We start from the raw sequence: 27,888 nt of genomic DNA, 5'->3' as shown, positions 1-27,888 counted from the left end.
ACACAGAGAGAGTGATTGCCCATTGGAATGAGCTGCCCCAGGAGGTGGTGGGGTCACTGTCACTGGGGGTGTTCAGGAGGAGACTTGATAGGGTGCTTGGTTGCATGGTTTAGTTGATTAGGTGGTGTTGGATGATAGGTTGGACATGATGATCTTGAAGGTCTCTTCCAACCTGGTCTATTCTATTCTATTCTGTTCTGTTCTGTTCTATTCTTTTCTCTGCTCTTTGCACGTGCACTCCACTTTGCATCTCCTCTTCAGTGCACAATCAAATGAAGTAAAACAAATTACTTGAACACACGGGAAGAGTAGCATTCTTCAGCTCATGTGATATTGAATTCAACACTGTCAGTCCCAAATATTCTGAACTCATGAGATTGGCTCAGAATTCATAAACTTTTAAATATATGTTGGATATTTTCTATTTGCCTTATGTTTTCAGAACTATGTTTTCAGAAATATGTTGAACTCTTATTTGTATCCACAAGGATAAAAGTTGTTGGGGTTTTGGGTTTTTTTTTTGGTTGGTTGGTTTTGGGGGGGTTTTGTTACTAAAAGGCTGATATCTCAGATCACCTAATGAGTCTAAAAGTTAGAGCTTTAAGAAAAGCACCCAATATCCCAAGATGCCAAATAAATATGCAAGATTTGTTAATGCTATGGAATTGTAACCCTATCATTGCTAACCATTCAGAGACCTTCAGGAAGACCTACCTACTACTCTGTGATTAAGGTTTTCTCCTTCTGAAGTGGAAGCATAGGTGTTTCTGTACCTTTTTGAGAAATAACAAGGATCCCTTAGCTGTACCTCCAAAAGGACTTTGGTCAAGCCAAGTGATATGTATTACATGTTATGCATTGTTACTGACAATTGCCTGATGGTGTATTTTTCAGTGCTCCCTTGATCTGATATTTCCTTCTGAGAAGAAGCAGACATCATGAAGCCGAAATTGACATCATCAGTTCAAATTATATTGCTACTTGTTCTAAGCGCGTTGGGACTCACTGGTAAGTACAAGATTTCCCAAAGCATGTTTTATTCCTTAAAACACGTTCTGTAGAAAAGTCTGAGGCTTTGCCCAATCTATCCTGACCACCACTGCAGCCTGTACATATTTAAAGTACTTTTTTCTAAAGTCTTGGAGATTCTGGAAACAGCTTGAGTCCTCTTTTCTCTTTATAGTACTAAATGAATTATTATATGGTGGTGATAATGAAAGGCACTCACTGTACTCACTCCACGCTTGTCACCTTGGGAATCAGCAACATATGAATAGTAACATTATTAGAGATAATGGCATGGAACTTCAATGAAACAAAGGCAAGCTTAGGCTGAAAAGCCACACATTTTGCATGTCAAAATCTATGTAGAACTCAAAACATTGGTAGAAATTAATAACAAGAAGTCTCAACAGAAAATATTCCTATATGTGTTGGAATTGTTAAAGAATATTCAAATAATTCACAAATACATTCAGATTGTCAGTAACAAAATATTCCATCCAGACCCTTGATTCCTTCTTCTTATTACTTGTCTCACCTATAGTTTATCACAAATGTGTGCAAATAGTTGAACTTTGGATCTATTGCAAAGTTTAAGGTGAAATTTAATTTTAAGATGACCTGACAATAAAAAATGTTGGTATTTCAGGAAAAGACAAAAGGTCATATATTTGTCTCCAAGCATCTTAATTTAATTTGGAGAGAACGGTACACTTTTTAAGCCAAAATGAAATTTTTATTGGGAAGAAACAAGTAAAGTAATTTTAGAAGCTATTTCAGAAGTTTGAGGTAAAAGATATTTACTTTTCTGCAAGTTTTGATCCTTTATCTAGGACATTTATTTATAAATTCAGTCTATGGCTTCAAATAGTTTTACTGTCCTCAGAAAAGCATTCCATGCTGAATTTATCATTTAACAATAACCACATAAAGCCGTTGTCCAACTCTAATATAACTAGCTGGATTTCTGCACTTCCCTAGGTCAGTCATACCCTGGAAAACCTAAGATAATAAGATGTCATTCTCTAGAAAAGGAAACCTTTTCATGTTGGTGGAAGCCTGGCTCAGATGGAGGACTTCCTACCAATTACACCCTGTTCTACAGCAAGGACAGGTAACAAGCAGTGCATATGTATTCTGTAAGTGACCAAGTGATGATTATGACAGAATGAGAGAATGATAACATTAATTTATAAAAGTGTTTTTATGAATCCTTGTTAAACCTCAGGTAGCCAAGAAGATCTAGGTGAATGGCTTTCAATATTTGGAAGAGAACATGACCAGCCTTTCCCTACTGAAACTCAACTAAAATCCCACTGGTCTAAAGACATGTCAAAAAAGGTGTAGTTTGTCCATCCTATCAGAAGGCACACACCTCTTAGCTGAAAGGTGTGCTTCTCTGAGACAGGGCGATTCAAGGCACCACAGGGCTGTGGGATCCTCCCTGGAGCAGCCGGGCAAAGCCTTCATCCAGAGCCATTCCTTCAACCCCAACCAGTAAGCAGGGCAGGCTGGGGACAACCTAGCCCTGGGCATCAGGCTTCCTCCTTGGACATCAGCCTGTGGGTTGGGGCTGGTTAGGGGCAGGCCATGACTGGCAAGGGCAGGATTGTAGAGATCAGGAGACCTGCCGTGCTGTGGCAGGATAAAAATGGGACACAAGCAATAAATGTGGAGGCACTGGGGAAGCTGGGAAGGGGTACTGAGGGCTAGTGCTGCCCTCAGAACCCTGCCAACGAGCTTGTCATTTACCAGGCACAGCGAACCTCCATATGAAGGAAATCTTTGCCTCCCTTTCTGGATTTGTAGCCAACCTTATGATTTCCATAATGGACTAAAATCAGATGTGGGAATTACATCTCAAAATTCAGTTGTCTGGTAAATTCTGTGACTCACTCTTCTTGTTTAAAATGGGTGTATGATTAGCAACTTTGCTTTACCTGAGCTTTTTTGTATAACTGCCCTTTCTTCCCAAAACCAAGGTGTCTGAATAGGGGCAAGTAAGCAGGGAGGCTCAGAGATTAAATTTTTGTGAATATATCCAGTGAGGTTCAGAACAGATAAGGTAAAGCCTCAGACTTCCCTGCTTCAATTAAACAATATGAACAAGAAAGAAACAGCTTTTAGTGAAGTTACCACTCTCAACAATGATCTGAGAGCATTTATTTTATGAAAGGTCAGATGTTTCAATCTTGATCAACACAGAAATTTTAATGAACATTTTGAGTCATAGCTATCACAGCGCAGAAGTCCTGCTTAAGAATGGATAGGAGTGCTTATCTGTATCTGCTGAAGACCAGGCATTGCCAAGCCTGCACCATTCAGATCTGCACCATAGCTCTTTGTCTCCAGGAGTCCCCCTGCTGCCATCTTTTCTTTGTGAAATGGGACCAAAATTCCTGGTAACCAAGTGACCTTGTTATTAGCAGCGCATAGAGCACAACAGTAGGACTGAAGTGTATCCTTGAACCATCTTGGGTGGTGCTTTGGGTTTGTGCAGTTCTTCATACCTGCGATTGCTTCTGAGTGGATCACCCAGTTCAGCTTTAACTGACTACAAAACAAACCCTCTCCTAAAGAAGCTGAAGAGTTACATAATGGTAATAGGTTAGATGTAATTAATTAGTTGAACATTTTTTGTTGAGGCAGTTGTGATGACAGGCATGGTAAAAAGCAGATAAACTAACATCTTGCTGAAAACAAAATAAAACACTCCTCTGCTATAGGGCCTATCAGGTTACTTTCAAAGGGGAATATGTAAAGAAGATCTTTAGTTACTTTCATTCTTTGGTCAGTGAAGTTAATTTGCCTTTTAATATGCTTTTAAGCATTTTTTTTTTAATTGCCTTGTGCTACCTCTGGAAATTTCTCCTTTCATTCTTTTGTTGACATATTTCCTGTGTGTAAGGAAGGGATAAAAGCATTCATCCTGAAGAGCTGCACTAGAAGTAGCAATGAAGCATTTATGGTACTGGCATTTGATACTCACTAAAATGTTTTCCAGAGGTGGGTATATAGGTTTAAATTAAACATTTTAAAGTTCTTTGCTGCATCTAGGTCGTTACTAGAGTATTATGTGCTTTGCTCTAATTCCTCAGATTTTTAACTTTTAAAATAATTTTATTTCAGTGAAGAAAAAATCTATGAATGTCCAGACTACCAAACATCAGGCCCCAATTCCTGCTACTTCGATAAAAACCACACTAATCCCTGGACAATATATAATATCACTGTAACGGCAATGAATGAGATTGGAAGTAACAGCTCAGAACCTCAGTATGTGGATGTGACCTCCATAGGTAAAAAGGGAAGAATGAAATGGAAAGCAAGCTAGTTGGGCATGTATATTTTAATCTCAGAGCAAGTAGTGGTGACAGATTTTTTTTCCTCATGATATAGAACTTGCTATGACTTTTTACTTACGAATTAATTACATACTTTATTCTCACTTCAACTTTGGCTGAAAAATAATGGTTCCAGTTTCTACTTATCTGCAGTGTTTCAGTAATACTTTTGTAGCTTTCTAGCACTTCAGGTTGCAAGCTTTCAAATTAAATTAAGGTACCTTAATTTTCTAAATGTAAACATATTTCTGGCTGCTGGCAGCGCAGTACTGGGAGAGTAAAAATAGCTGCTTAAACACTCTCTGGGCTTTTTGTAGTATTTTGTATTTTCAACTCCATTCTCCTTTCTGCATACAGATAATCTACAGTGTAATATATGACATTTTAATTTTGCAAGAGTGGAATAATAAAACTCTGAGCTGTCTTTCTTTACACTGACAAATCCAGAGTAAAGTCTGATGTTTGCTGATATCATAGGTGATGTATTTTCTGTCAGTAGCCAGTTAAACATTATTAAGGAGAAAGAACAAACAATCTCTTGTACTGTTCCATTCAGAAGTGCTGAATGTATGTGATGAAATACAAAGCCATAAAAGATGACTGGTTTGAGAAAAAAACTGAATTGTTAATGGCAAACTTTTCATTTATACAGTTCAACCAGATGCTCCCGTGAACCTCTCTCTAGAAACAAAAACATCTACTGGCATAATATACCTTTGGGCAAAATGGTCTCCACCTCCATTAGTTGATGTCAGCTCTAATTCACATGTATATCACTATGAGCTACGACTAAAACCTGAGGAAAAGGAAGAGTGGGAGGTAATGGGAAAGTATATTTATTGTATAAATGCTCTTTTTGGTGATTTCTCTTGTCTGAATTTAACCGGTATTAGGAAACTATTAGTTTCTGTATTGATAGAAATTTAATGCAACCATATGGTTTGCAAAGACAGTGAAAATTAAGGTAGTTGTATAATTGTCCTAATGTCATATACTAAAAAAAATCTGTTTAGTCCACTGATAGAATATTTAATTTTAATGTTTGTCAGTGTGTCTGTTCCCAAGTGACTACAACTCCCTCTGTTTACACTCACTTATGGAGGGGACATAGATGCTTTAACTTAGTGTGAACCTGTGTCCCTTCTTACAGTCTTGTAAGACACACATCAGTAAGAAAGCACTCACAACATTCAATCAAATGTCGAACCATGGTTGTCACTAGGATGAAGGCTAGAAAAACAGCACCTACACAGACAGAGTTGTTGCATCAGCACGCTGGAGTCCAGGCTGCCAGCTGCAGAGAGTGCTTGAGCCTGGCACTTGGAATAGAGGGGAAGGAGAGAACACCTGTGTCAGGTGTGACCAGGTGAACTTTCTCCTCAGACTGGTGGCGGAGCTGAAGGATGAAGTGGCTGAGCTGAAGGAGGAGGTATCTAGGCTGAGGTCAATAAGGGAAAGTGAAAGGGAGTTAGATTTGTGGGAGAAGGCTCTGCAGATCTCCCCTGCTGAGGGAAGGGTCCCTGGAAACAGGGGGGATGGATACAGGTCCCTGCCAGGGGTGGCAAGAGAAATCCACCCCGGCCCTCTCCTCCTCTTCTGCTTCCCTTGCATAATAAGTATGAGGCCCTGCAGGCCGAGGGCGGTGGAGATGAGAGGGCCGAGGAGCAGCCATCCGGAGAGGAGCCTAAGGCCAAGCAGTCCCCACCAGCTATAACGACCAGCTCCACAAAGGAGAATTGTTATAGTTGTTGGGGACTCTCTCCTGGGGGTTACTGAGGGACCCATATGTCATCCCAAGCCATCCCACAGGGAGGTCTGCTCCCTACCCGGGGTGCGGGTTAGGGACATCGCAAGGAGACTCCCAAAGTTAATCCATCCCTCTGACTATTACCCTCTGCTGGTGATACAGGCTGGGAGTGATGAGATTGACAAGAAGGGCACCAGGGTGATTAAGGAGGAGTTCAGGGCCCTTGGACGATTGATGGGGCAGGAGCTCAAGTGGTGTTCTGCTCAGTTCCCTCAGTGGCAGGGGAGTACACCGAGAGGAACAGGAGAACCCATACCATCAACAATTGGCTCAGGGGATGGTGCCAGCAGCAGGATTTTGGTTTCTTCGATCATGGGGCAACTTTTACTGCACCCGACCTGCTGGGTCCTGATGGGATGTAATTATCTAGAAAGGGTAAGAGTCCTAGCACTAGAATTGGCAGGGCTCGTTAAGAGGGCTTTAAACTAGGTCTGAAGGGGGTGGGTGAGGATATCAGTCCCTCTGCAGAGGAAAGAGTAGGGCACAAGGTAGGGTCAATTGAGAGGTCGAGAGCCCAGCTGAAGCGCGTGTACACCAATGCACGCAGCCTGGGCAATAAGCAAGAGGAGCAGGAAGTCCTGGTCCACCAGGGCGACTATGATACAGTTGCCATCTCAGAAACATGGTGGGACAACACACACGATTGGAGTGCTACACTGGGGGGTTACAGGCTCTTTAGGAGGGACAGGTGAGGGAGAAGAGGAGGAGAGGTGGCTCTGTATATTAGGGAGTCACTCTCTGCCACAGAACTTGAGGTGGAAAATGAAGGGATTGAGAGCCTGTGGGTTAAAATCAGAGGGCAGCCTAACAAAACTGCCATCCTGGTTGGAGTCTGTTATAGACCACCCAACCAGGATGAGGAGGCTGACGAATTAGTTTATAAGCAACTGGAGGCTGTCTCAAGATCATCAGATCTTGTCCTTGTGGGTGACTTCAAGCTGCCAGATATCTGCTGGGAACTTAATTCAGCAGAGAGGAGGCAGTCCAGAAGATTCCTGGAGCAAATGGAGGACTGCTTCCTGATGCAGCTGTTAAGTGAGCCTACCAGGGGTCAGGCTCTGCTTGACCTGCTGTTCTCCAATAGAGAAGGGCTGGTGGGAGATGTGATGGTGGGAGGCTGCCTAGGGTGCAGTGACCACAAGACAGTGAAGTTTTCAATATGCAGGGAGATAGGGAGGAGCACCAACAGAACCTTCACCTTGGACTTCTGGAGGGCAAACTTCAGCCTGTTTAAGAAACTTATTTGTAAAGTTCCCTGGGTATCAGCCCTCAAGAACTGAGGGGTCCAGGATAGCTGGACCTACTTCAAACAGGAGCTCTTAAAGGCACTGGAACTGGCAGTTCCCATGTGCCGAAAGATGAGCCGGCAGGGAAGGCGACCGGCCTGGGTGAGCAAGCAGCTCCTGGAGGAGTTAAGGAGAAAAAGGAGGCTGTATCACCTTTGGAAGGAGGGGAAGGCTTCTCGAGGTATGTTCAAGGAAGCTGTTAGATTATGTAGGAAAAAAATTAGAGAGGCAAAGGCCCAGTTGGAACTGAAGCTGAACACCTCTGTGAAAGACAATAAAAAGCATTTTTACAAATATATTAACTCAAAAAAGAAGGGCAAGAAGAACCTCCACTCCTTACTGGACCTGGAGGAGAACACTGTGACTGAAGACGAGGCAAAGGCTGAGGTCCTGAGCACCTTCTTTGCCTCAATTCTTAACAGCAAGGCAGGAGTTCATGACAAGTGGCCTCCTGAGCTGGGTGATGGGGTCAGGGAGCAGTGTGGTGCCCTGGAAATCCATGAGGAATTAGTTTGGGACCTGCTGAGCCACTTGGACACTCACAAGTCCGTGGGACCGGATGGGATCCATCCTAGGGTGCTGAGAGAGCTGGCAGATCACAGTATCACAGTATCACAGTAACTAAGGTTGGAAGAGACCCCAAGGATCATCAAGTCCAACCTGTTCCATTCTATTCACAGCTAGATCATGGCACCAAGTGCCACGTCCAATCTCCCCTTGAACACCAGATGAGCTGGCCAAGCCGCTCTCCATCATTTTCCTCCAGTCCTGGCTCACTGGAGAGGTCCCAGATGACTGGAAACTGGCCAGTGTGGTCCCCATCCACAAGAAGGGCTGGAAGGAGGAACCTGGAAACTCCAGGCCAGTCAGCCTGGCCTCAGTGCCAGGGAAAGTGATGGAGCAGATTATCCTGGCGGCAATAACTGCACAGCTGAAGGATGGCCAAGAGCTCAGGTCCAGCCAACATGGATTTAGAATAGAATACATAGAATACATAGAATAAACCAGGTTGGAAGAGACCTTCAAGATATCAACCAATCAAACATCACCCAAACAACTAACCCACGGCACCAAGCACCCCATCAAGTCTCCTCCTGAAAACCTCCAGTGATGGCGATTTAGGAAGGGCAGGTCCTGCCTCTCCAACCTGATCTCCTTCTATGATCAGGTGACCTGCCTGGTGGGTGTGGGAAGGCCTGTGGATGTGGTCTACCTGGACTTCAGCAAGGAGGTGGTGGAGTCACCATCACTGGAGGTGTTTAGGAAGAGACCAGATGGGGTGCTTGGTGCCATGATTTAGTTGATTATATAGTGTTGGATGATAGGTTGGACTCAATGATCTCAAAGGTCTTTTCCAACCTGGTTAATTCTATTCTACCCTATTCCATTCTATTCCATTCTATTCCATTCCATTCTATTCTATTCTATTCTATTCCTACAATTAAATATGTTTATGTGACAGCCATTTATAAGAAAGGCTGTAAGGAGAACCCCAAAAACTATTTTCTATTCAGTTGCTACCTTTGATTCTTTGTAATTCACATCTTGTAAAACATCTGACTGAAAGTCTTGCCTTTCAGAAGTCAAAGACACAAGCCTACTACTGCATAGTTTATTTGCTAAAATGGCTCAATTCTTTCTTATTTTTCCAGTGCATTCTCTTTTCCAGACAATACCTGCTGGAGTGCAGACACAGTACAAAGTGACTAAGCTGAAAGCTGGGGTGAAGTATGTTGTTCAGGTCCGTTGCAAGTCAGACCTTGGAGAATTGAGTGAGTGGAGCTCCGAAAGACACATTCAGATCCCAAATGGTGAGTTGATGATTACTGTTCTGTTAATAGTCTTTAAATTTTAGCCAGTTTATTGTGGTGAAAGGTGCTTAAATGGCAGCCCTGAAAACCAGACTGTCACACAGATACTTCCTAGTGCTGGAGGAACAACTTAGCACATCTTACTGTGCTTTGTGTGCAGTTGCCTATTTAGTCTTGCTGATGTACTCAGGATCCTCTGGGGTTGGACTCAATGATCTTCAGAGGTCACTTCCAATCCCTAACATCCTGTGATCCGATGTAACTGGTTATGACAAACAGGTTGGGATTTACTAAGAAGCCACTTCTGACACAGGTGTGCCTAAAGAATTTATTGTTCCTATTCCTCTATTTAAAAACCCTGTTGATTTCATCTGTAACTTAAGGTAAGGTTCCCTGCGTAAGAATCACTCATTGTTAGTAACTGGGCTGAAGGCACCGGCACGGCTAACAGAGCGTTAACACTTGCAGCATAATTATCTGCATTTTTTGTGAGTTGAGTGGGCACATTAAACAAGCATGTTGTCAGACACTTTAGCCAGGTCATCTTGAATCTTCTTCTTCTATCACTAGTTGTATTTGACTATCACTATTTGACAAGGAGATTGTTGTAGTACTGTTAATAGGAAAATATTTTTTAAATGGAAGTTAGTATTTGGAAAACCAATGTCTCTAGTCTGGATAGTAGAAAATATATATTATTGATGTACTGGGACAATATTTTGCCACAAATACATAACTGCAAAAGTTATTTTGTAATTAAGCACTTTTCTCTGCCCTAATCCAAGTGTTTTCTTGAGTCTATAAAAACACCATCAGGAATCCAAACAATTATAAATGGCTTGGCAGCAATCGAGCAAGTAGCCTAAATACTACGCATAACATTACTTTGCAAGGAAACATGAGAGTTGTTCCATTGTAGCTTTTAAGCTTATGTAGAAAGCAGATGGGTAGCAGAGGGTATTTCAAATCATTTTATAGAACCATGTATCACTACAAGTGGGGAGCTGACCTGCTGGAAATCAGCTGTATGGAAAAAGACCTGGGAGACAACAGGATGACCATAAGCCAGCAATGTGGCCTTGTGCCCAAGAAGACCAATAGTATCCTGGGATGCATCAAGATTAATGTAGCCAGCAGGTCGAGGGAGGTTCCTTTGCCCCTCTGTTCTGCCCTGGTGAGGCCTCATCCACAGTAGTGTGCCCAGATGTAGGCTCCCCAGTTAAAGAAGGTCAGGGAACTTCTTGAAAGGGTATGGCAAAGGACTATAAAGACTAGAAAATCTCTCTTATTACTAAAGACTAACAGACTTGGGCTTTTTAGCCTAGAGAAGAGAAGACTGAAGGAGCATGTTATCAATACTTATAGATACTTATAGGGTGAGTGTCAAGAGGATGGAGCCAGTCTTTTTTCAGCAGTACCCTGTGACAGGACGAGAGGTAATTGACATAAAGTTGAACATAGGAAATTCCATCTAAATATAAGGAGGAACTTCTTGACGTTGAGAGTGGTACAGCACTGGAAGAGACTGCCCAGATAGGTGGTGGAGTCTCCTCTGGAGTGAATCAAAGCCCATCTGGATGCCATCCTGTGCAGACTACTCTAGGAGGGAAGGGTAGACTTAGATCTCCAGAGGTCCCCTCCAAATCCTATCATTCTGTGATTCTGTAAACCTGCTATGACAGCATTTGAGCATCCCTTATCAGATTTGGAGTCAGAGAAGAGCCACAGCCAGGGAACTAAAAGATAGCTCCTCAGCATAGCTACAGTGGAAAAGGATTTTGAATCCAGGTCAAAGTAACAGGGTGCTGCCCTAACCACTGAACCATCCTTCTTTTCCTATAGTACTATGAAAGAAAACTTTTTCTGTGCTTGCAGGAAAAAAAACACAACAAACAACAACCCAACCAAACAAAAAAAAAACACACCACCAAACAACAACCAAAAAACCCCCCCTACACACACACACAAAAACCCCCCACAACCCCAAAACAAACAAAAAAACAACACAACACCAAAAGCCCCACAAACTTCCTGTGTTCTACTCCACATTCAGGTTTAACCTAATTAATTAAACTTACTAATTATTAATTTCTTTTTCTCTTACAGGACAGTCACCTCCTGAAAAGCCTACAATAATAAAATGCCGTTCTCCAGAAAAGGAAACATTTACTTGTTGGTGGAAACCTGGTTTAGATGGAGGACATCCTACTAACTACACATTGCTTTACAGCAAAGAAGGGTAATAAACTCCGTATTCAGCGTTTTATTTCAAGGATCTGGAAAACCAATCCTGACCGGTTTTGCATTTAAGAGATGTCATTTTCTATAGCGCAGGGTTTTGTCCAAGTGACATATTCTGAAATAGCTCCTGCAGCAACGTAATTAAGGTTGAAATAGGATATCTTCATCATGTCATTTTTTTTCAGATTTCTTTTAATGCCTCTGCCCTGAAAGATGAACTGCCGTGAAAGTAACCATAGCACAGCAAATGCGTAATATTATGTGATACAAATATACAGCCCTGTATCTCTTTGGTCATGCAGCCCCAGAAATAAACCCTTCTACATGTACCAAATATAAAATTTTCCATCTTCTGATAAAGCTTATTTTGCACAAGTATTCATAGGCCATGAATACCTCCTGGCTTCCACAAGAATCTTGGTCCTGGAACTTAGGTCAAGTGTAAACATTAATTTTAAAGGTGTAGTTAATATTTTGTTTGGGTGATGTGAAGTATTTTTGGGCCACCTAGAATTTCTCAGCCTTGGACTGACCTAACTGGATGGTAAACTCTGTACTTGTCACCTGAGAGCCAGGTCTTAGTGGAAGAAGACAGATACTGGTTCAAACAGTCAGGGCAGAGAGTGAGGTCCACAACCACAACTTCCTGGTTTGTTGTTGGGCATCTCAGATGAGCATGGCCACAAGTACTCCATACTCAATTTTCTCTCCTATCCCTTCTCACTTTGAGAAACTTGGGAATGTATTTGGGAGACAGGTACAAAGTAGATTTTTTTGAGAAACAAGTGATGAAAGACCAAAATTAATTCTGAATGCATATTAATGCAATATGAAGAACTTACATAAGTGTTCAAATAATCACTGAAAACACTCATTTTTTAATAGATGGGTTAGAAGGCCTTAGCAATCACTTCTACTACCTCTCTAAAAACTGTAAGTGCTATGCAGTAGACAATGGAATTCAGAAAAATAAGAGCTGCATGCTACTAGCTCACTGCTGCAATTGTAACTTCCTAAATCCTTCAGCTTTTGCTTTGTACAATCTCTGGAATGATGAAATGCCAGTAGTCAAAGTCAGGTGTTTTGGTCTGTTTAACACAATCACAGTGATTCTTTCATTTCAGAGAAGAACAAGTTTATGAATGTCCAGATTACAGAACTGCAGGCCCCAATTCATGCTACTTTGATAAAAAGCACACCTCTTTCTGGACCATATACAATATTACTGTGAAGGCAACTAATGAAATGGGAAGTAACATCTCTGATCCTCATTATGTGGACGTGACTTACATAGGTAAGAGATAAAAAGTCCCAAATAATTCAGAATTATGTCATTTAACACAATAATTTTAATTCCAGGTCTTCTCATATATAGTGTAATATCACAGCAGAAAACTTGCACAAACAAATAAGGTCTTACCTGGTGTAAAAATAAATCAATATTAATCCCTTTACCATTTCTTTCTCAAAGAAAGCCTGAAAATGCTAAAAGCTTTAAAACTGCAAACAGATAACCAGTTCTTTTCCAAATAAAAAACATCCTGCTAAAATATTTTTCCACTCTACTAGCAAGTGAAATCGAATTGATCTTTTAACTACTTATAACTACTAATACTTCAATTTGATCACCTAAAAGTAGTTGGGAACAGATGTTAGTCAGTTAGAGGGTGGAAAGGCTCTGCAGAGGGACCTCGACCGACTGGACAGATGGGCAGAGGCCAATGGGATGGCATTTAACAAGTCCAAGTGCCAGGTGCTGCACTTTGGCCACGGCAACCCCATGCAGAGCTACAGGCTGGGGTCAGAGTGGCTGGAGAGCTGCCAAACAGAGAGGGACCTGGGGGTGCTGATTGACACCCGCCTAAACACAAGCCAGCAGTGTGCCCAGGTGGCCAAGAGGGCCAATGGCATCCTGGCCTGTATTAGGAATAGTGTGGCCAGCAGGAGCAGGAAGTCATTGTACCCCTGTGCTCTGCATTGGTTAGGCCACACCTTGAGTACTGTGTCCAGTTCTGGGCCCCTCAGTTTAAGAAGGACATTGAGACACTTGAAGGTGTCCAGAGAAGGGCAACAAGGCTGGGGAGAGGCCTTGAGCACAAGCCCTATGAGGAGAGGCTGAGGGAGCTGGGATTGTTTAGCCTGGAGAAGAGAAGGATCAGAGGTGACCTCATTGCCCTCTACAACTACCTGAAAGGTGGTTGTAGACAGGAAGGGGTTGGTCTCTTCTCCCAGGTAACCAGCACCAGAACAAGGGGACACAGTCTCAAGCTGTGCCAGGGGAGGTTTAGACTCGAGGTGAGGAAAAAGTTCTTCACCGAGCGAGTCGTTCGTCATTGGAATGTGCTGCCCAGGGAGGTGGTGGAGTCGCCGTCCCTGGAGGTGTTCAAGGGGAGATTGGACGTGGCACTTGGTGCCATGGTCTAGTCGTGAGGTCTGTTGGGACAGGTTGGACTTGATGATCCTTGGGGTCTCTTCCAACCTTAGTTATACTGTGATACTGTGATACTGTGATAGTTTCCAGACCCAAGAGAAGGTAAACTAATTGTTTTTATAACAGTGAACTGATAATCCCTTTTCTCAGACATTTCCCTCCACAGACAAAGTATTTAGGGCTGGTTTTTTCCCAAAGGGAATGGAATATTCTCACCAATAATCATTTTGTTGTCAAGGATCTGGCTGCCAGAAGTCTAGAAACTAGAAAACACCTGCTGAAGAGAAGAGTAGATTTTACCTCTGTGCCCTGACTTAATCATAGAATCACAGAATGATTTCAGTTGGAAGGGACCTTAAAGATCATCTAGTTTCAACGACCCCCTGCCATGGGCAGGCACATGTTCCACGAGACCAGGTTGCTCAAGGCCCTGTCCAACCTGGCTTTGAACACTTCCAAGGAGGGGGATCCATAGCCTCCCTGGGCAGCCTGTTCCAGTGTCTCACCATCCTCACTGTAAAGAATTTCTTTGTAACACCCAGTCTTCCAGTTTTAATCCATTTGGGGTATTGAGAAAGTTCAGTTCTCCCAACACACACAAACCACAGCTAACTCAGTCAGAGAAGCAAATGTAAAAGGCTGTATTTTCACAAACAGAATGAAATGCAATGAATATATACAAAATATACAGTATTTACAGTATATACAAAAATATACAGGAAAGAACGTAACACAGAAACTCCCCCCCCCCCCGATGGAGGAGGCATCCTCCCACTTTCCCCAAAAAGGATTAAAGAGAGAAAAATGGATATTAAGGAAAATTCTGTTAGTTCAAAGCAGGTGTTAAGGGGGAAAAAAGTTAGTTTCTTATGTCATTAGTCCAAGGTCAGCACCGGCACCAGCCAAGAACAGAAAGAAAGCAGCTGCCCAGATTGACTGAACAGACTGAACTCCAACTAAGTTCTTAAAGTTATGTTTCTACTGATCTACCAATGAAATTAGTTTAGAATTATCTTTGTTTTCCTTTTTACACCAAAAAATTCAGCTAGAGAATTCTGTAGCTGTCTTTTCTTAAAGCCACAGCCTAAAGCCTTTGACACCGTTCCCCATAGCAAGCTCCTGGCCAAGCTGTCAGCCCATGGCTTGGATGGGAGCACACTGCGATGGGTTAGGAACTGGCTGGAGGGCCGAGCCCAGAGAGTGGTAGTGAATGGTGCCACATCCAGCTGGCAGCCAGTCACCAGTGGTGTGCCTCAAGGATCAGTGCTGGGCCCCATGCTCTTTAACATCTTTATTGATGATCTGGACGAGGGCATCGAGTCCATCATCAGTAAATTTGCTGACGACACCAAGCTGGGGGCAGGAGTTGATCTGCTGGAGGGTGGAGAGGCTCTGCAGAGGGACCTCGACAGGCTGGGCAGTTGGGCAGAGTCCAACGGCATGAGATTTAACACATCCAAGTGCCGGGTTCTGCACATTGGCCACAGCAACCCCATGCAGAGCTACAGGCTGGGGTCAGAGTGGCTGGAGAGCAGTCAGGCTGAGAGGGACCTGGGGGTGCTGGTCGACGGTAGACTGAACATGAGCCTGCAGTGTGCCCAGGCAGCTAAGAGGGCCAATGGCATCCTGGCCTGCATCAGGAACAGTGTGGCCAGCAGGAGCAGGGAGGTCATTCTGCCCCTGTACACTGCACTGGTTAGGCCGCACCTCGAGTACTGTGTCCAGTTCTGGGCCCCTCAGTTTAGGAAGGATGTTGACTTGCTGGAACGAGTCCAGAGAAGAGCAACAAAGTTGGTGAGGGGTTTGGAACATAAGCCCTACGAGGAGAGGCTGAGGGAGCTGGGGTTGCTTAGCCTGGAGAAGAGGAGACTCAGGGGTGACCTTATTACTCTCTACAACTACCTGAAGGGAGGTTGTAGACAGACAGATGTTGGTCTCTTCTCCCAGGCAAGCAGTACCAGAACAAGAGGACACAGTCTCAGGCTGCGCCAGGGGAGGTTCAGGCTGGATGTTAGAAAAAAGTTCTATACAGAAAGAGTGATTGCACATTGGAATGGGCTGCCTGGGGAGGTGGTGGAGTCGCCATCACTGGAGGTTTTTAGGAGAAGACTTGACAGGGTGCTTGGTGCTGTGGGTTAGTTGCTTGGGCGGTGTTGGATTGGTGATGGGTTGGACGCGATGATCTTGAAGGTCTCTTCCAACCTGGTTTATTCTATGTATTCTATGTATTCTACCATTCCCGCTTGTCCCATCATTACAAGCTCTTGTATAAAGTCCCTCTCCAGCTTTCTTGTAGGCCCTTCTGTAAGGCTGCTATAAGGTTACCTAGAGCCTTCTCCTCTACAGGCTGAACAGACCCAGCTATTGCAGCCTGTCCCCATAGGGAAGGTGCTTCAGCCCTTTGATCATCTTCACAGTCCACTGGATCCTCTCCAGCAATTCAATGTCTTCATGTTGGGGGCCCCAGAACTAGATGCTCAGAATTGTCCTCCAGGTGGGGTCTCACGAGAGCAGAGTAGAGGGAGGGAATCATCTCCCTTATCCTGCTGGTCACACCTCTTTGATGCAGCCCAGGACATGGTCAGCCTTCTGGGCTGCAAGTACACATTGCTGGCCCATGTTGAGTTCTTCATCCACTGACACACCCAAGTTCTTCTCCTCAAGACTGCTCTCAAACCACTTCTTGCCCAGCCTGTATTTGCACTTGGGATTGACCTGACCCAGGTGTACAGCTTTGTACTTTGCCTTTTCGAACTTCATGAGATTGGCTTGGGCCCGCTTCTCCAGCCTGTCTCAAATCCCTCTGGATGGCATTCCTTCCCTCCAGCATGTTAACTGGAACACACAGTTTGGTGTCATCCAGACTTGCTGAGGCTGTATTCAGTCCCACTGTCTGTATCACCAATACAGAGCTTAAATAGTGCTGGTCCCAATACTGGCCACTGAGTGAGACCACAGTTGGTCTGCATTTGGATGTTGAGCTGTTGATTGCAACTTTCTGAGTGCAGCCACACAGCCAATCCTTTATCTAGTGAGTGGTCCACCCTTCAAATCCCTGTTTTTCAAATTTAATGACCAGGATGTCATGCAGTACAGCATCAAATGCCTTACACAAGTCTAGGTGAATGGCATCAGTTGCTCTTCTCTTAACCATTGATGCTGTAATTCAATCATAAAAGGCCAGCAAATTTGTCAGGTATGATTTGCCCTTGGTGAAGCCATATTGGCTACCATCACTCACCTCTTCATTTGCTGTATGCCTTAGCAAAGCTTTCAGGAGGATCTGTGCCATGATCTTGCCAGGCACAGAGGTGAGACTGACTGGCCTGTAGTTTCTGGGGTCTTCCCTTTTTTTCCTTTTGGGGATGGGGGTTATGTTTTCCCTTTTCCAGTCAGGAGGGGTTCAAATATATGCAAGACTATCAGAAACTTGCATTCTGTTTTGGTTTATTTTTGAGTTGTAAACTGGGCTTTAGTATTACTGGTTTATTTTTAAATGCTCTGAAGTTTTCATGTATGGATTATGCAGCTGTGCTTTCTGAATGTAAAGATGGCAAGGGCTATGGGAGGGCAAGTTTAATCATCCCTACATCTGTGTTTTTAGAATTCCTAAGTATATATGCCAATTTTAATAAGATTATAGTAAAACACAACTTTCATAACAAAGCATTAAGGATGTTTGAAACACAGCTCTGAGTAAAAGCAACAATAAATGGTATTGTAAGAAAAAATTATTTCTAAGGATAAATTAGTAAGGCAAATCTCAACATGAACTCAATATATTTACTGTTCTTTGGATTTGGTTTTTTGTTTGTTTGTTTTTGTCAAATTCATTAATCCAGGCTTACTTTATCATGAAAATCTTGATCGCTATATTCCAGCACCAATTCTGAATTACTAGACACAATGGAGGTGAGGACTTACCATTCATATCATTGTTTACTTCTTCTGAAGATGTAAAGGAAAAAAACATTTAGACTCTTACTGTAATTTCCTTTATTTTAACAGTACAGCCAGATCCTCCTGTGAATGTAACTCTGGAGTTAAAAAAACCATTAAATAGAAAACCATATTTGGTCTTGACATGGTCTCCACCACCACTAGCTGATGTCAGATCTGGATGGCTTACCCTTGAATATGAGCTGAGACTAAAACCTGAAGAAGGAGAGGAATGGGAGGTAAGGATCTTCTGACCAATTGTATTTTGTCACCCAGGTCCCACTCCTGAATATGATGAAGTAGGCACAGTGAACAGCTCTAAAGAGCTGATTTTGTATGGAGTATACTAGTATCTCAGATCCTGTTGTGTGACAGCAGGTGATAAAGTACTTTTAAAAATTGTGGCCATTATATGTTATTCCTATTTGCATTACAGATTAAATTGTTCATTCTTATTTAATTGGGTTCCTTTTGTAATAATTTATTCTTCACCACAAGTACTTCTTAAGTAGCAGAAAGCTCATTGACATTACATAAAATCAATAGCCATTAAATAATCATTTTCATGGCCACATAATAATAATAATTGTCCATAACCAGGATCTGTAACTCAGATAACTGGGTGGCAAATTAAAAACTCCATCTATTGGTATTCAACTACATCCCTTTCTTGTCTGCTGCAATACTTCCCAGCCATCTCTGTATCTCCTCCACCCCTCCCCTTACCACTGCACTTACCAGCCCTCTGGCCAAGTGTCCCAGTTTGAGAGGCCAGGCAGATCCTCGCTTGCCTCCCACTGAGGCAGAAGAATGAGACTCACACAAATAGATTGCAGAAGTGATGGAAAGTTTAAATGGAAAAGCAGTAAAGTGTTTTACAGAAGCTACAAGCATAGTGACTAAAAGGATCCCAAAGCATACAGAGTCCCTCACAGCATACCCAGAAGCCTCCCAGCATTTCCCTTCTCCCTACCTGAGGGTATACCCAAAACCCACAGGGCTCTTTCTTCCCCCTCTCCACCGTTAGGCTAATCTCATCTTGCCATATCTGAGATTGCCTTTCCCCCTTCTCCTCCTGGCATTAGGCCTTGCCAGGCCCAAGAGGCCTTGAGATAACTCCCCTTCCATTACCAGATAGGGAGCATCTCCCATGGGAGCAGCGAGGGAAGAAAGAGGAAGTGTGAGACCTTGCAGATAGATTTATAGGGAGCAGGACATTATGGGTATGAAATACACAGCTTCCTGTGGCCACCCACTGGGCTGGACACTCAGGGCACTGGAGGTGCATCTTGTGTGGCAGCAACAGGAGGCACCCAGCCTAAACTGCCACACCAAGGTGCAACCAGCTCCACATTCCTTCTTTTATCTCTGCATTTTGTTTCCTCCATCTGTGTTTCTTGCCTCCTCTTTCTCTGACCATTGCAGTTCCCACCATTACCATAGTTCCTTACTATCTGCCGTATACTCATGATGTGGCTTTGTAGGAGCTTAGTTTGCACAGTATACTATAGTCAGATATCTTCCCCACTGAAATTATGTTAGAAAACTGAACTATATAAATAAAATAAATGTACCATTAGTCCATGCCTGCATAGCAACTCTTAGTAAGCTATCCAGATATTTCTATATTCCCAACTTGGTTATCAAGACCTAAACCTACCTGTGACTTTCATAGCAAGATGTCTCCATTTATATGCATTTTATCATTTTTATTTAATGTCCAGGCTATTTTTGTTGGACAGCAAACACAATATAAAATGTTTAGTTTAAATCCTGGAAAGAAGTACATTGTACAGATTCACTGCAAACCAGACCACCATGGATCATGGAGTGAATGGAGCTCAGAAAAGTATATTCAAATCCCTACTGGTGAGTGACCAGACATTCCTTTGGTAATTGTTATTACATGGAAGTCCATGTAATGCTTTTATTTAGCTGCTTGTGGCACCTTTGTAGATTGACACTCCATATATTCCCTAAGACAGGTAAGAATATCATTGCCAAGCTAACTGCATTCTCAGCGTTCCCACACCTGAGTAGCTTTCCCTTTCATTACTTTTTGGAGTTAAGAAGATGAAGCAGTTTATTTACTTATTTAACCCATGTCCTTTCTGTTATTGTCATATTTATTTTGCATGATGGTAGGTTTTAATTAAAAGAATATGGGTAATGGCATTGAAACTGCCACACAGACAACAAAGTGTGATTGCCTTCAGATGGTAACAGCTCTACATTACTTTTTATGTAGAATGAATTTGAAATAAACACTTGAATGTAAAAAGTGTCATGTTACAATATAAATCCTTAATAATAGAATAGTAGAATTGTCAGGGTTGGAACAGACCTCAAGGATCGTCCAGTTCCAATCCCCCTGCCATGAACAGGTACACATCCCACTACATCAGGTTCCCAGAGCCACATCCAGCATGGCCTTAAAAACTTCCAGGGATGAGGCTTCCATCACCTCCCTGGGCAACCTGTTCCAGTGTCTTACAACCCTTATGGTGAAGAACTTCTTCCTACAGTTTAATCTAGATCTCCCCTTCTCTAGCTTGGATCCATTCTCCCTAGTCCTGTCACTACCCAACATCCTAAATAGTTCCTCACCAGCTTTCCTGTAGGCCCCCTTCAGATACTTGAAGGCCACAGTAAGGTCTCGTCAGGGTCTCAAAAGTGAACAACCCCAACTCCCTCCACCTGTCTTCATATAGAATAGAATAGAATAGAATAGAATAGAATAGAATAGAATAGAATAGAATAGAATTAACCAGGTTGGAAGAGACCTTCGAGATCATCGTGTCCAACCTATCATCCGACACCACCTAATCAACTAAATCATACAACCAAGCATCCTGTCAAGCCTCGCCCTGAACACCCCCAGCGACGGCGACCCCACCACCTCCTCGGGCAGCCCATTCCAATGGGCAATCACTCTCTCTGTGTAAAACTTCCTCCTAACCTCCAGCCTAAACCTCCCCTGACGCAGCCTGAGACTGTGTCCTCTTGTTCTGGTACTGGTTGCCTGGGAGAAGAGACCAACCTCTGCCTGTCTACAACCCCCACTCAGGTAGTTGTAGAGAGCAATAAGGTCACCCCTGAGTCTCCTCTTCTCCAGACTAAGCAACCCCAGCTCCCTCAATCTCTCCTCATAGGGCTTGTGCTCCAAGCCCCTCACCAACCTTGTTGCCCTTTTCTGGACACGCTCCAGCAAGTCAACATCCTTCCTAAACTGAGGGGCCCAGAACTGGACACAGTACTCAAGGTGCGGCCTAACCAGTGCAGTGTACAGGGGCAGAATGACCTCCCTGCTCCTGCTGGCCACACTGTTCCTGATGCAGGCCAGGATGCCACTGGCTCTCCTGGCTGCCTGGGCGCACTGCAGGCTCATGTTCAGTCTACCATCAACCAGCACCCCCAGGTCTCTCTCAGCCTGACTGCTCTCCAGCCACTCTGACCCCAGCTTGTAGCTCTGCATGGGGTTGTTGTGGCCAATGTGCAGAACCCGGCACTTGGATGTGTTAAATCTCATGCCATTGGACTCTGCCCATCTGTCCAGCCTGTCGAGGTCCCTCTGCAGAGCCTCTCCACCCTCCAGCAGATCAACTCCTGCCCCCAGCTTGGTGTCATCAGCAAATTTACTGATGATGGACTCGATGCCCTAGTCCTAGATCACTAAACCCACCATTTAATAAATTGTATGATATGTATTTGAAATTACCACAATATTGACATAATTGGATGTGAAACCAGGTATTGTAACTGTCTGGGCAGAATTTTCCCCTTCACACACTTTTGTATCATTTTTCCAATAGTTTATGTCCTGCATAGTGCCATTAATACAAAATATATTTATTGTAAGATATTGCAATAATTATTGAGATTCATCTATGCTAGTAAAGGCCTCTAGGTTCAATACCAAACTTGGCAGTTTAGACCATTTTTCAAAATAAAAGTAATATAAGATTTTTTTTTGCATGCTGACTACACAGATGCTAGATGTGTGTCCTTAAGTAATTCTGTTTGTTTCCTAGACTTTAGAACAAAAGATATGGTTGTGTGGATCATCATTGGTGTCTTATTGTCTCTTATATGTTTAATCATGAGCTGGACAATGGTTTTGAAAGGGTACAGGTAAGTCACCTATTTCACAATTGCTTAGAGTTGAAAATCTCAGCAAACTTTTCAAACATAGATTCTAACATCTGATTCAATTTTCTATCAGTTTTGTGTTCTCTTACAAACTTTAAGTTAGAGATACTTGACTTTAAATTCACAATTGATAAAGAGGTATTTCTGGGTTTTAGGGGAAACAGGCTAAATTCTCACTTGGTAAAGTCATGTCTCTATTAGATCTGACCACCTTGGTTAGCCATGTAAGCGTTCAGCAAACATCATTTGGCGTATCCCTGCAGAAGACATGGATTTGGGGTTTGCTCTAATTTGTCTGTCAAATTCCCCAAATAATTTATTAGAACACTGGCTAATTTCAATCAAATCCGAAAGTGAAAGTTGTTGCCAAGACTATAACTTTTATATGTCTTGCAAAAAAATACTGAAAGAGGTAAAAACTGTTGATGGAAAAGTCATCAGAAGTCATTCATTGTACTGTTTAGCAGTAGTCAGCTAATAATCACGTATGTATATACAGACTCACTAATACTCCTGAACTGTGCCCCACATAGCTGATTCTTGGCCAGTGATGAAGTTAGTGATACTAGAGAACTGGAGTATAAGGGGAAGAGGACAATAAAAGGGCATTAGCAGTGTTACCTTCCCAGTTGAGTAACTTCTGTGCTGTTCTCTTTTTTATGCATCCATCCAAGGCTAACTTATGAACCATGATGGGATTTGTAAGATACTTGGCTTGAGAGGAAGATAGGAAACACATGGAAGAAGTGTTTAAAATGTGACTCACATCCTGAGGAAATGGTAAACACATAGAGACATAGGGCCCATACTTACAACTGTGTGTTTATTGTGTGTTTTTTTTCAGAATGATAGCCTTCATCCTACCACCAGTTCCTGGACCAAAGATAAAAGGCATAGACACACATCTGTTAGAGGTGAGTACCACAGGAGAATTAACCGTTACTTGCTTTGCCAAATTGAGTTCCAGAAAACACAAATACCCTAATAATTTATTAGCCAGCTTCAATTAATTTCACCCATTAAAATAAGTCACAGTTTCAGGGTAACTGTGTAGAAGATGTATGTGTGACACAGTCTTGCCTTGCATTACTGGTAGGGTGCTTTGGAGAAGACAGTCTGTGACTGCAGCTGTTCCCTGAAGCCCCACAAGAGCTGATACTTGTGTAGGCATCCCAGTAGTTCTTACAGACATTGCTCTCCACAGTCTCTTACCATGCCAAGGAGACACAACTTGGCTTTTTATCAGTCTGCTCCATTTTTTCCTTCTTAAACTCATGAGACCCATAAATACTAACAGCACCTTAGTCCTTCCATTTTAGAAACAAGAATTCTGGGATTGTCTCCCCTCTGATGGAACTCAATAAATTTTCTCATTCTTCTCTATTTTCTGCAGCAGTAGAAATCAAACTAGTTTAGGTCGAGTGACATAACTAGAAAAGTATTTGCTTATTAAATATGTAGATTGTTCACAGTTGTTCCAGTCATGTAAACCTTAAGGTTAACTGTGAAAAAATGTATCTTATTTATTATGCCTATAGAGAGGAAAATCCGAAGAATTATTGAGTGCTCTTGGTTGCCATGATTTCCCTCCAACATCAGACTGTGAGGAACTGCTGATAGAGTATCTGGAGGTAGAGGACAGTGAGGATCAGCAACTCATGCCAAGCCATGACAATGGTCATCCCAATAAAAATGCAAAAATATTACCCAAAGAAACAGACAGTGACTCAGGTCGAGGGAGCTGTGACAGTCCCTCTCTGCTTTCTGAGAAGTGCAGGGAGTCTCACACCCTTCCATCAACACTTCAAAGAAAAGATGTAAGAGATGGTCAAGAAAATAAAGGAGGAAAAAGGATCAGGCAAACTCAATGTATAGCCTCAGAACAGAAAATACTCCTTTTTGACAATGAGACTACAAAATCATCCACATGGCCTGCAGCTTTATTACCTAGTAATCAGCCTGCTGTGTTTGCCTACCACAGCACTGTAGATGCACTTAAGATAACACTGAGTACCACAAATGTGAACATTGCACCAATTTTGATGGGAAATGAAGAAAAGCATCAATCACAATGTCCTATCACTGGAACTGTCTGTAACGGTGTGGAAAAGCAAAGAGAGATGGCGAATTTAGATTCCAAAACCGACCAAGCTACAGCACAAGTCAAAAAACCCAGATCTGATGGCAAGCCACCTTTTTTGAATCCTGAACTAATGGATTATGTAGAAGTTCACAAAGTCAGACATGATGAGGAGCCAGCAGTATTACTGAAACATAAAGAAAACAGTGGAAAAACTGAAAAATACACTGTTCCAGGAACAAGCAAAGAATACACCAAAGTCTCAACCGTTATGGACCATAATATTCTAGTATTAATGCCAGATTCACGCACCCAGCATACATCTGTGTCTCAAGAACCTGCAATGGAAATATCTCAGAACCTTCATCAAGGTGATGCTGAGAAAAATATGAACTATTGTCAGACAGTTCCAAGTGAGTGCAAAAGAGACACCAGTGGGTCAGAGTACATGGACCCATCTTCCTTTATGCCCCCCTTTAAATAACTCGTAGTTACAGTACATGCTTAGTAGTTATGTACCATAAAACAAAACCAGAAAGCAAAAAGTTCCTTTAAAAAAACCTAGCCTTCTATGTGTATTATACAGTGAATAAAGTAAACTGTGGGTTGAGGTGGTAAACATGGAAGTAAACCTTAAATCATTAACAAGTTTCTGACACAGGGAAATGAAGAAATGGACCTTGTAAACTAATTACTCAGCTCTGTGGATCTTCTGTTAGTTGATTAATCCTGAGGGAATGCTGCAGATTCAACAAAGATGAAAACTGATATGGCTCAGTCAGTACACTATAGTGATCTGAGCAGTTCCTAAATCAGATAAATCATTGCATAACAACATTCTGATCTACAATGTACTTTCTTCTGAGTGTATTCTGAAAACAGATTGTTTCCTTTATATTTTTTTCTCAATCCTTAAGAAAAAAAGCTGTTACACATAACAAATAATATATAAAAGAGAATATATTCAACAAACTACAGTAAAGTAACAAATTCTTCTAAATGTATTTTTGCATTGATTCAAGGTGACAGGACTTTGCATCCCATTCTTATCTTAGTCTAATCAAACCAAACGTGAAAAAATAGGACAATATTTGATATACTGCCTTACTGTATATACTACAGAATTCTACTTTAGTACAAGCCCATGTTTAACAATGTATTTTTAAAGGCTATTTTTCTAGTACCCCCGAAAAAAAAAAAAAGAAAAAAGAAAAAAAAAAAAAGACCAAAATAAAATATTTTTTAATTTCCCAATGCTATTTAGCTACTTAGGAACTTTTCTGTTTCCTTCTGCTTAGACAGTGGTAACAAGTAAAGCTAACATTTCTATACAAATAATGAAATTACAATTTATACTAATTAAGAATATGAAGTAATTTTTAAACTATATTTCTAATATATTGCAGATATATTACTATTTGAATTGTAAATTATTTATTTCATGTTTTTTATCAGCTGTAATTACAAAATTAAAATAGAATCTAGGTTCTCAGAGCAAAGCTTCTTTCCCACTGATGCCAGTCATGAATGGAATGGTGTTCTGCATCTTCAGACATTGCACTTTTTGCTGAGCCTGAAAGGCAAGTTTGAAGTCAGATTTCTCATAATTAATTTGATCCAGCCCCCAAAGACAGATTATGAGGCATAACACCAGAGCTCTGCTGAAACAGTGGTGAAAAGAAGGAAAGGAGTCCATGTACTTGGATTGAACAGATATGGGAACAGTGAGGATTCCTCATATCCTATGTACTGAAAGGGCTCTGAACTTTCTCTGGTCCTTCCTCGCTTGAAACAAAAGTTCAGTGTACTCCAGGACAGGGTGACTAAGTGATGACTAACTAAAACTAGGCCAAATATTTAGCTTGTATCACTAGCTTCAGGGGAAACTGGAAGTACAAGGTAAGGGAAAGTGTACTGTGCATTTGTGACAGAAAGTCCATTTACTATAGGAGCTTTCTTCTGTTCTTGTCAGTCCTGAATGGCTTAACATTTCTCCAGTTTTTCCTGATTTTATGCAATGAGCAGCCTTCCTGCCACATCAGTTAATCTGCTGCAGAGCCAGCCAAAACAAGACTTTCAGATTTTGAAGGTCCCAGAAGGGGATATGGCAAATGATATTCTCACCATTTTACTTTCATGCCATGGAACAGCTCAAGTGCAGATCAGTAGGGCTGTCTATCCCTTCTGCTGGGAAGACTTTAGACTTTAACTATCTGTATGTCTGTATACATGGTTAGTATATACTGTAACATTTGCTTTAGGTATCAAATTTAGTGCCTGTGTCCTCTATATAGGCAATGTACCGCCCACATCCAGAGGTTGATGGGAGCAGTCTGGATGCTCTGCTGAATGTGTAGGGAAGTATTTATCCACTTATTTAACACTTGAAGACATCAAGTGGCTACTCCAGATAGCAGCCAAATATTTTTTTTAGTTACAGTTAACAAGACAATTTTACTGTAGTCTTTATAGTATATTTTACAGATTTGCTAGAGATGCTAAATATACTGCAAAGAAATTATCACATTATCAGTCAAAACTGGAATGTTTTGCAGGGCAGCAGCTTGTGTGTGTGCATATATGCAAGCTGATACTGTACTCTTTCTGACAGTACTTAATTTTCATGTCAAGTTTTCTGACTGAATCTGACAGATCTGGTCCGGATTAGACACATTGCCTTTCTTTACACAGATAGCCATATCTGAGCCAAACCATTGTTTTCTATTTCTAATGCTGTGCACGAAGACATACTGCTACACACCTTTTGTGATGCATCTGGTGATGTGTAGACAGTATAGAATTTTAGCAAGCCACAGTCTAAAGATTTTCCTTTATAGTGGATTTCTTATGGCAAAACATAGGTGGCTACAGAGATGCAAACCAAAGAAAGCATGGGATAAGGTGTCAGCAAAAGGCTGTTGCTTCCATATTGGTTACATTGGACCTGAGGCAAAAAGTCACAACTTTTCTTTAAGAAGAGTTGAAGTGTATGATTTGTCCTACCTAACTTCAGGTATTTCTGTATGTACCTCTAGTAATCCACACAGAAAGAGAATTGAGTGGAAGAGTTTCTATGCTTTGCCATAAATATGTACCAATAGTGCAAAAAACTTAGCTGTACCCTAAGTTACATTGTGAGATGTAGATTCTCTGCCACCTTTGCTGCTGAATGTCTCAATATGCCAAATCACCACAACTTTCTGTGAAAAGGGAAATTCAGACAGTGGAAAAGGTGCACTTTGCTCATTGCTCTGAGGCAGCTAGCTCTTTTAGGGTTTTGCTAGCTAAATAAAATTTGAAGACAATTTTTGTAAATATATTTCCTTCTTTAAAAAAGCATGAAAGTTGATTACTTCTCCCTTGAATTCACTTTTATTTTCCAAGACACCTTGTTACTCCCAAGGTGAGAGCAACAACTTCTGAAAGTGGCCTTTAAAACCTGAAAGCACAGTAAGAAGAGAATAAACCACTGTTCTGTAAAATCAGAATAACCCTCAGTTCAGTGTGTGAGCCTTTGGATGTCCATATACTTCATTATTTGTGTTTGCAAAAGTACTTTTACTTGCTGTTCTTTAAGAAAAGTTTTCTGTATTAGGAGACAGATGAGATTTTGCCATAGCTGTATACAGCCTCTTGCTGTAAAATTATGTCATACCATTGGGGAATAACAGACTCTTGACACAGAATTTACCCCAGAAACAGGGATTAGCCCTACAGCTCTTGCAACATTAGTTAAATTTCTCACTTGGACTAATTATTAGAAAAGCCTGAACAATTTTTTTCAATGTCAAATTTATG

The 27,888-nt window shown here is 41.9% G+C and overlaps 1 protein-coding gene across 1 annotated transcript; it reads left to right on the top strand.

The window, feature by feature from the left end:
* The first annotated feature begins 911 nt into the window (after positions 1 to 911).
* PRLR (prolactin receptor) lies at positions 912 to 24,973 on the top strand. The gene is made up of 12 exons (XM_009904033.2): positions 912 to 1,008; positions 1,984 to 2,116; positions 4,132 to 4,301; positions 4,999 to 5,165; positions 9,109 to 9,250; positions 11,357 to 11,489; positions 12,616 to 12,785; positions 17,931 to 18,100; positions 19,586 to 19,730; positions 21,893 to 21,992; positions 22,855 to 22,924; positions 23,549 to 24,973. Exons 1-12 carry the CDS (start codon positions 939 to 941, stop codon positions 24,572 to 24,574), a joined length of 2,496 nt encoding a protein of 831 aa, XP_009902335.1. The 5' UTR covers positions 912 to 938; the 3' UTR covers positions 24,575 to 24,973.
* The last annotated feature ends 2,915 nt before the right edge of the window (positions 24,974 to 27,888 follow it).

This window comes from Dryobates pubescens, chromosome Z (genome assembly GCF_014839835.1).
Source record: "Dryobates pubescens isolate bDryPub1 chromosome Z, bDryPub1.pri, whole genome shotgun sequence".
NCBI lineage: Eukaryota > Metazoa > Chordata > Aves > Piciformes > Picidae > Dryobates > Dryobates pubescens.
This window is presented reverse-complemented; position numbering and strand designations above follow the sequence as displayed.

Coding starts and splice junctions, on each gene's coding strand:
- PRLR (XM_009904033.2), top strand. CDS start 939: ATGAAGCCGAAATTGACATCATCAGTTCAAATTATATTGCTACTTGTT. Junction 1,009..1,983: donor AAGCGCGTTGGGACTCACTG/GTAAGTACAAGA, acceptor GCACTTCCCTAG/GTCAGTCATACCCTGGAAAA. Junction 9,251..11,356: donor ACACATTCAGATCCCAAATG/GTGAGTTGATGA, acceptor TTTCTCTTACAG/GACAGTCACCTCCTGAAAAG.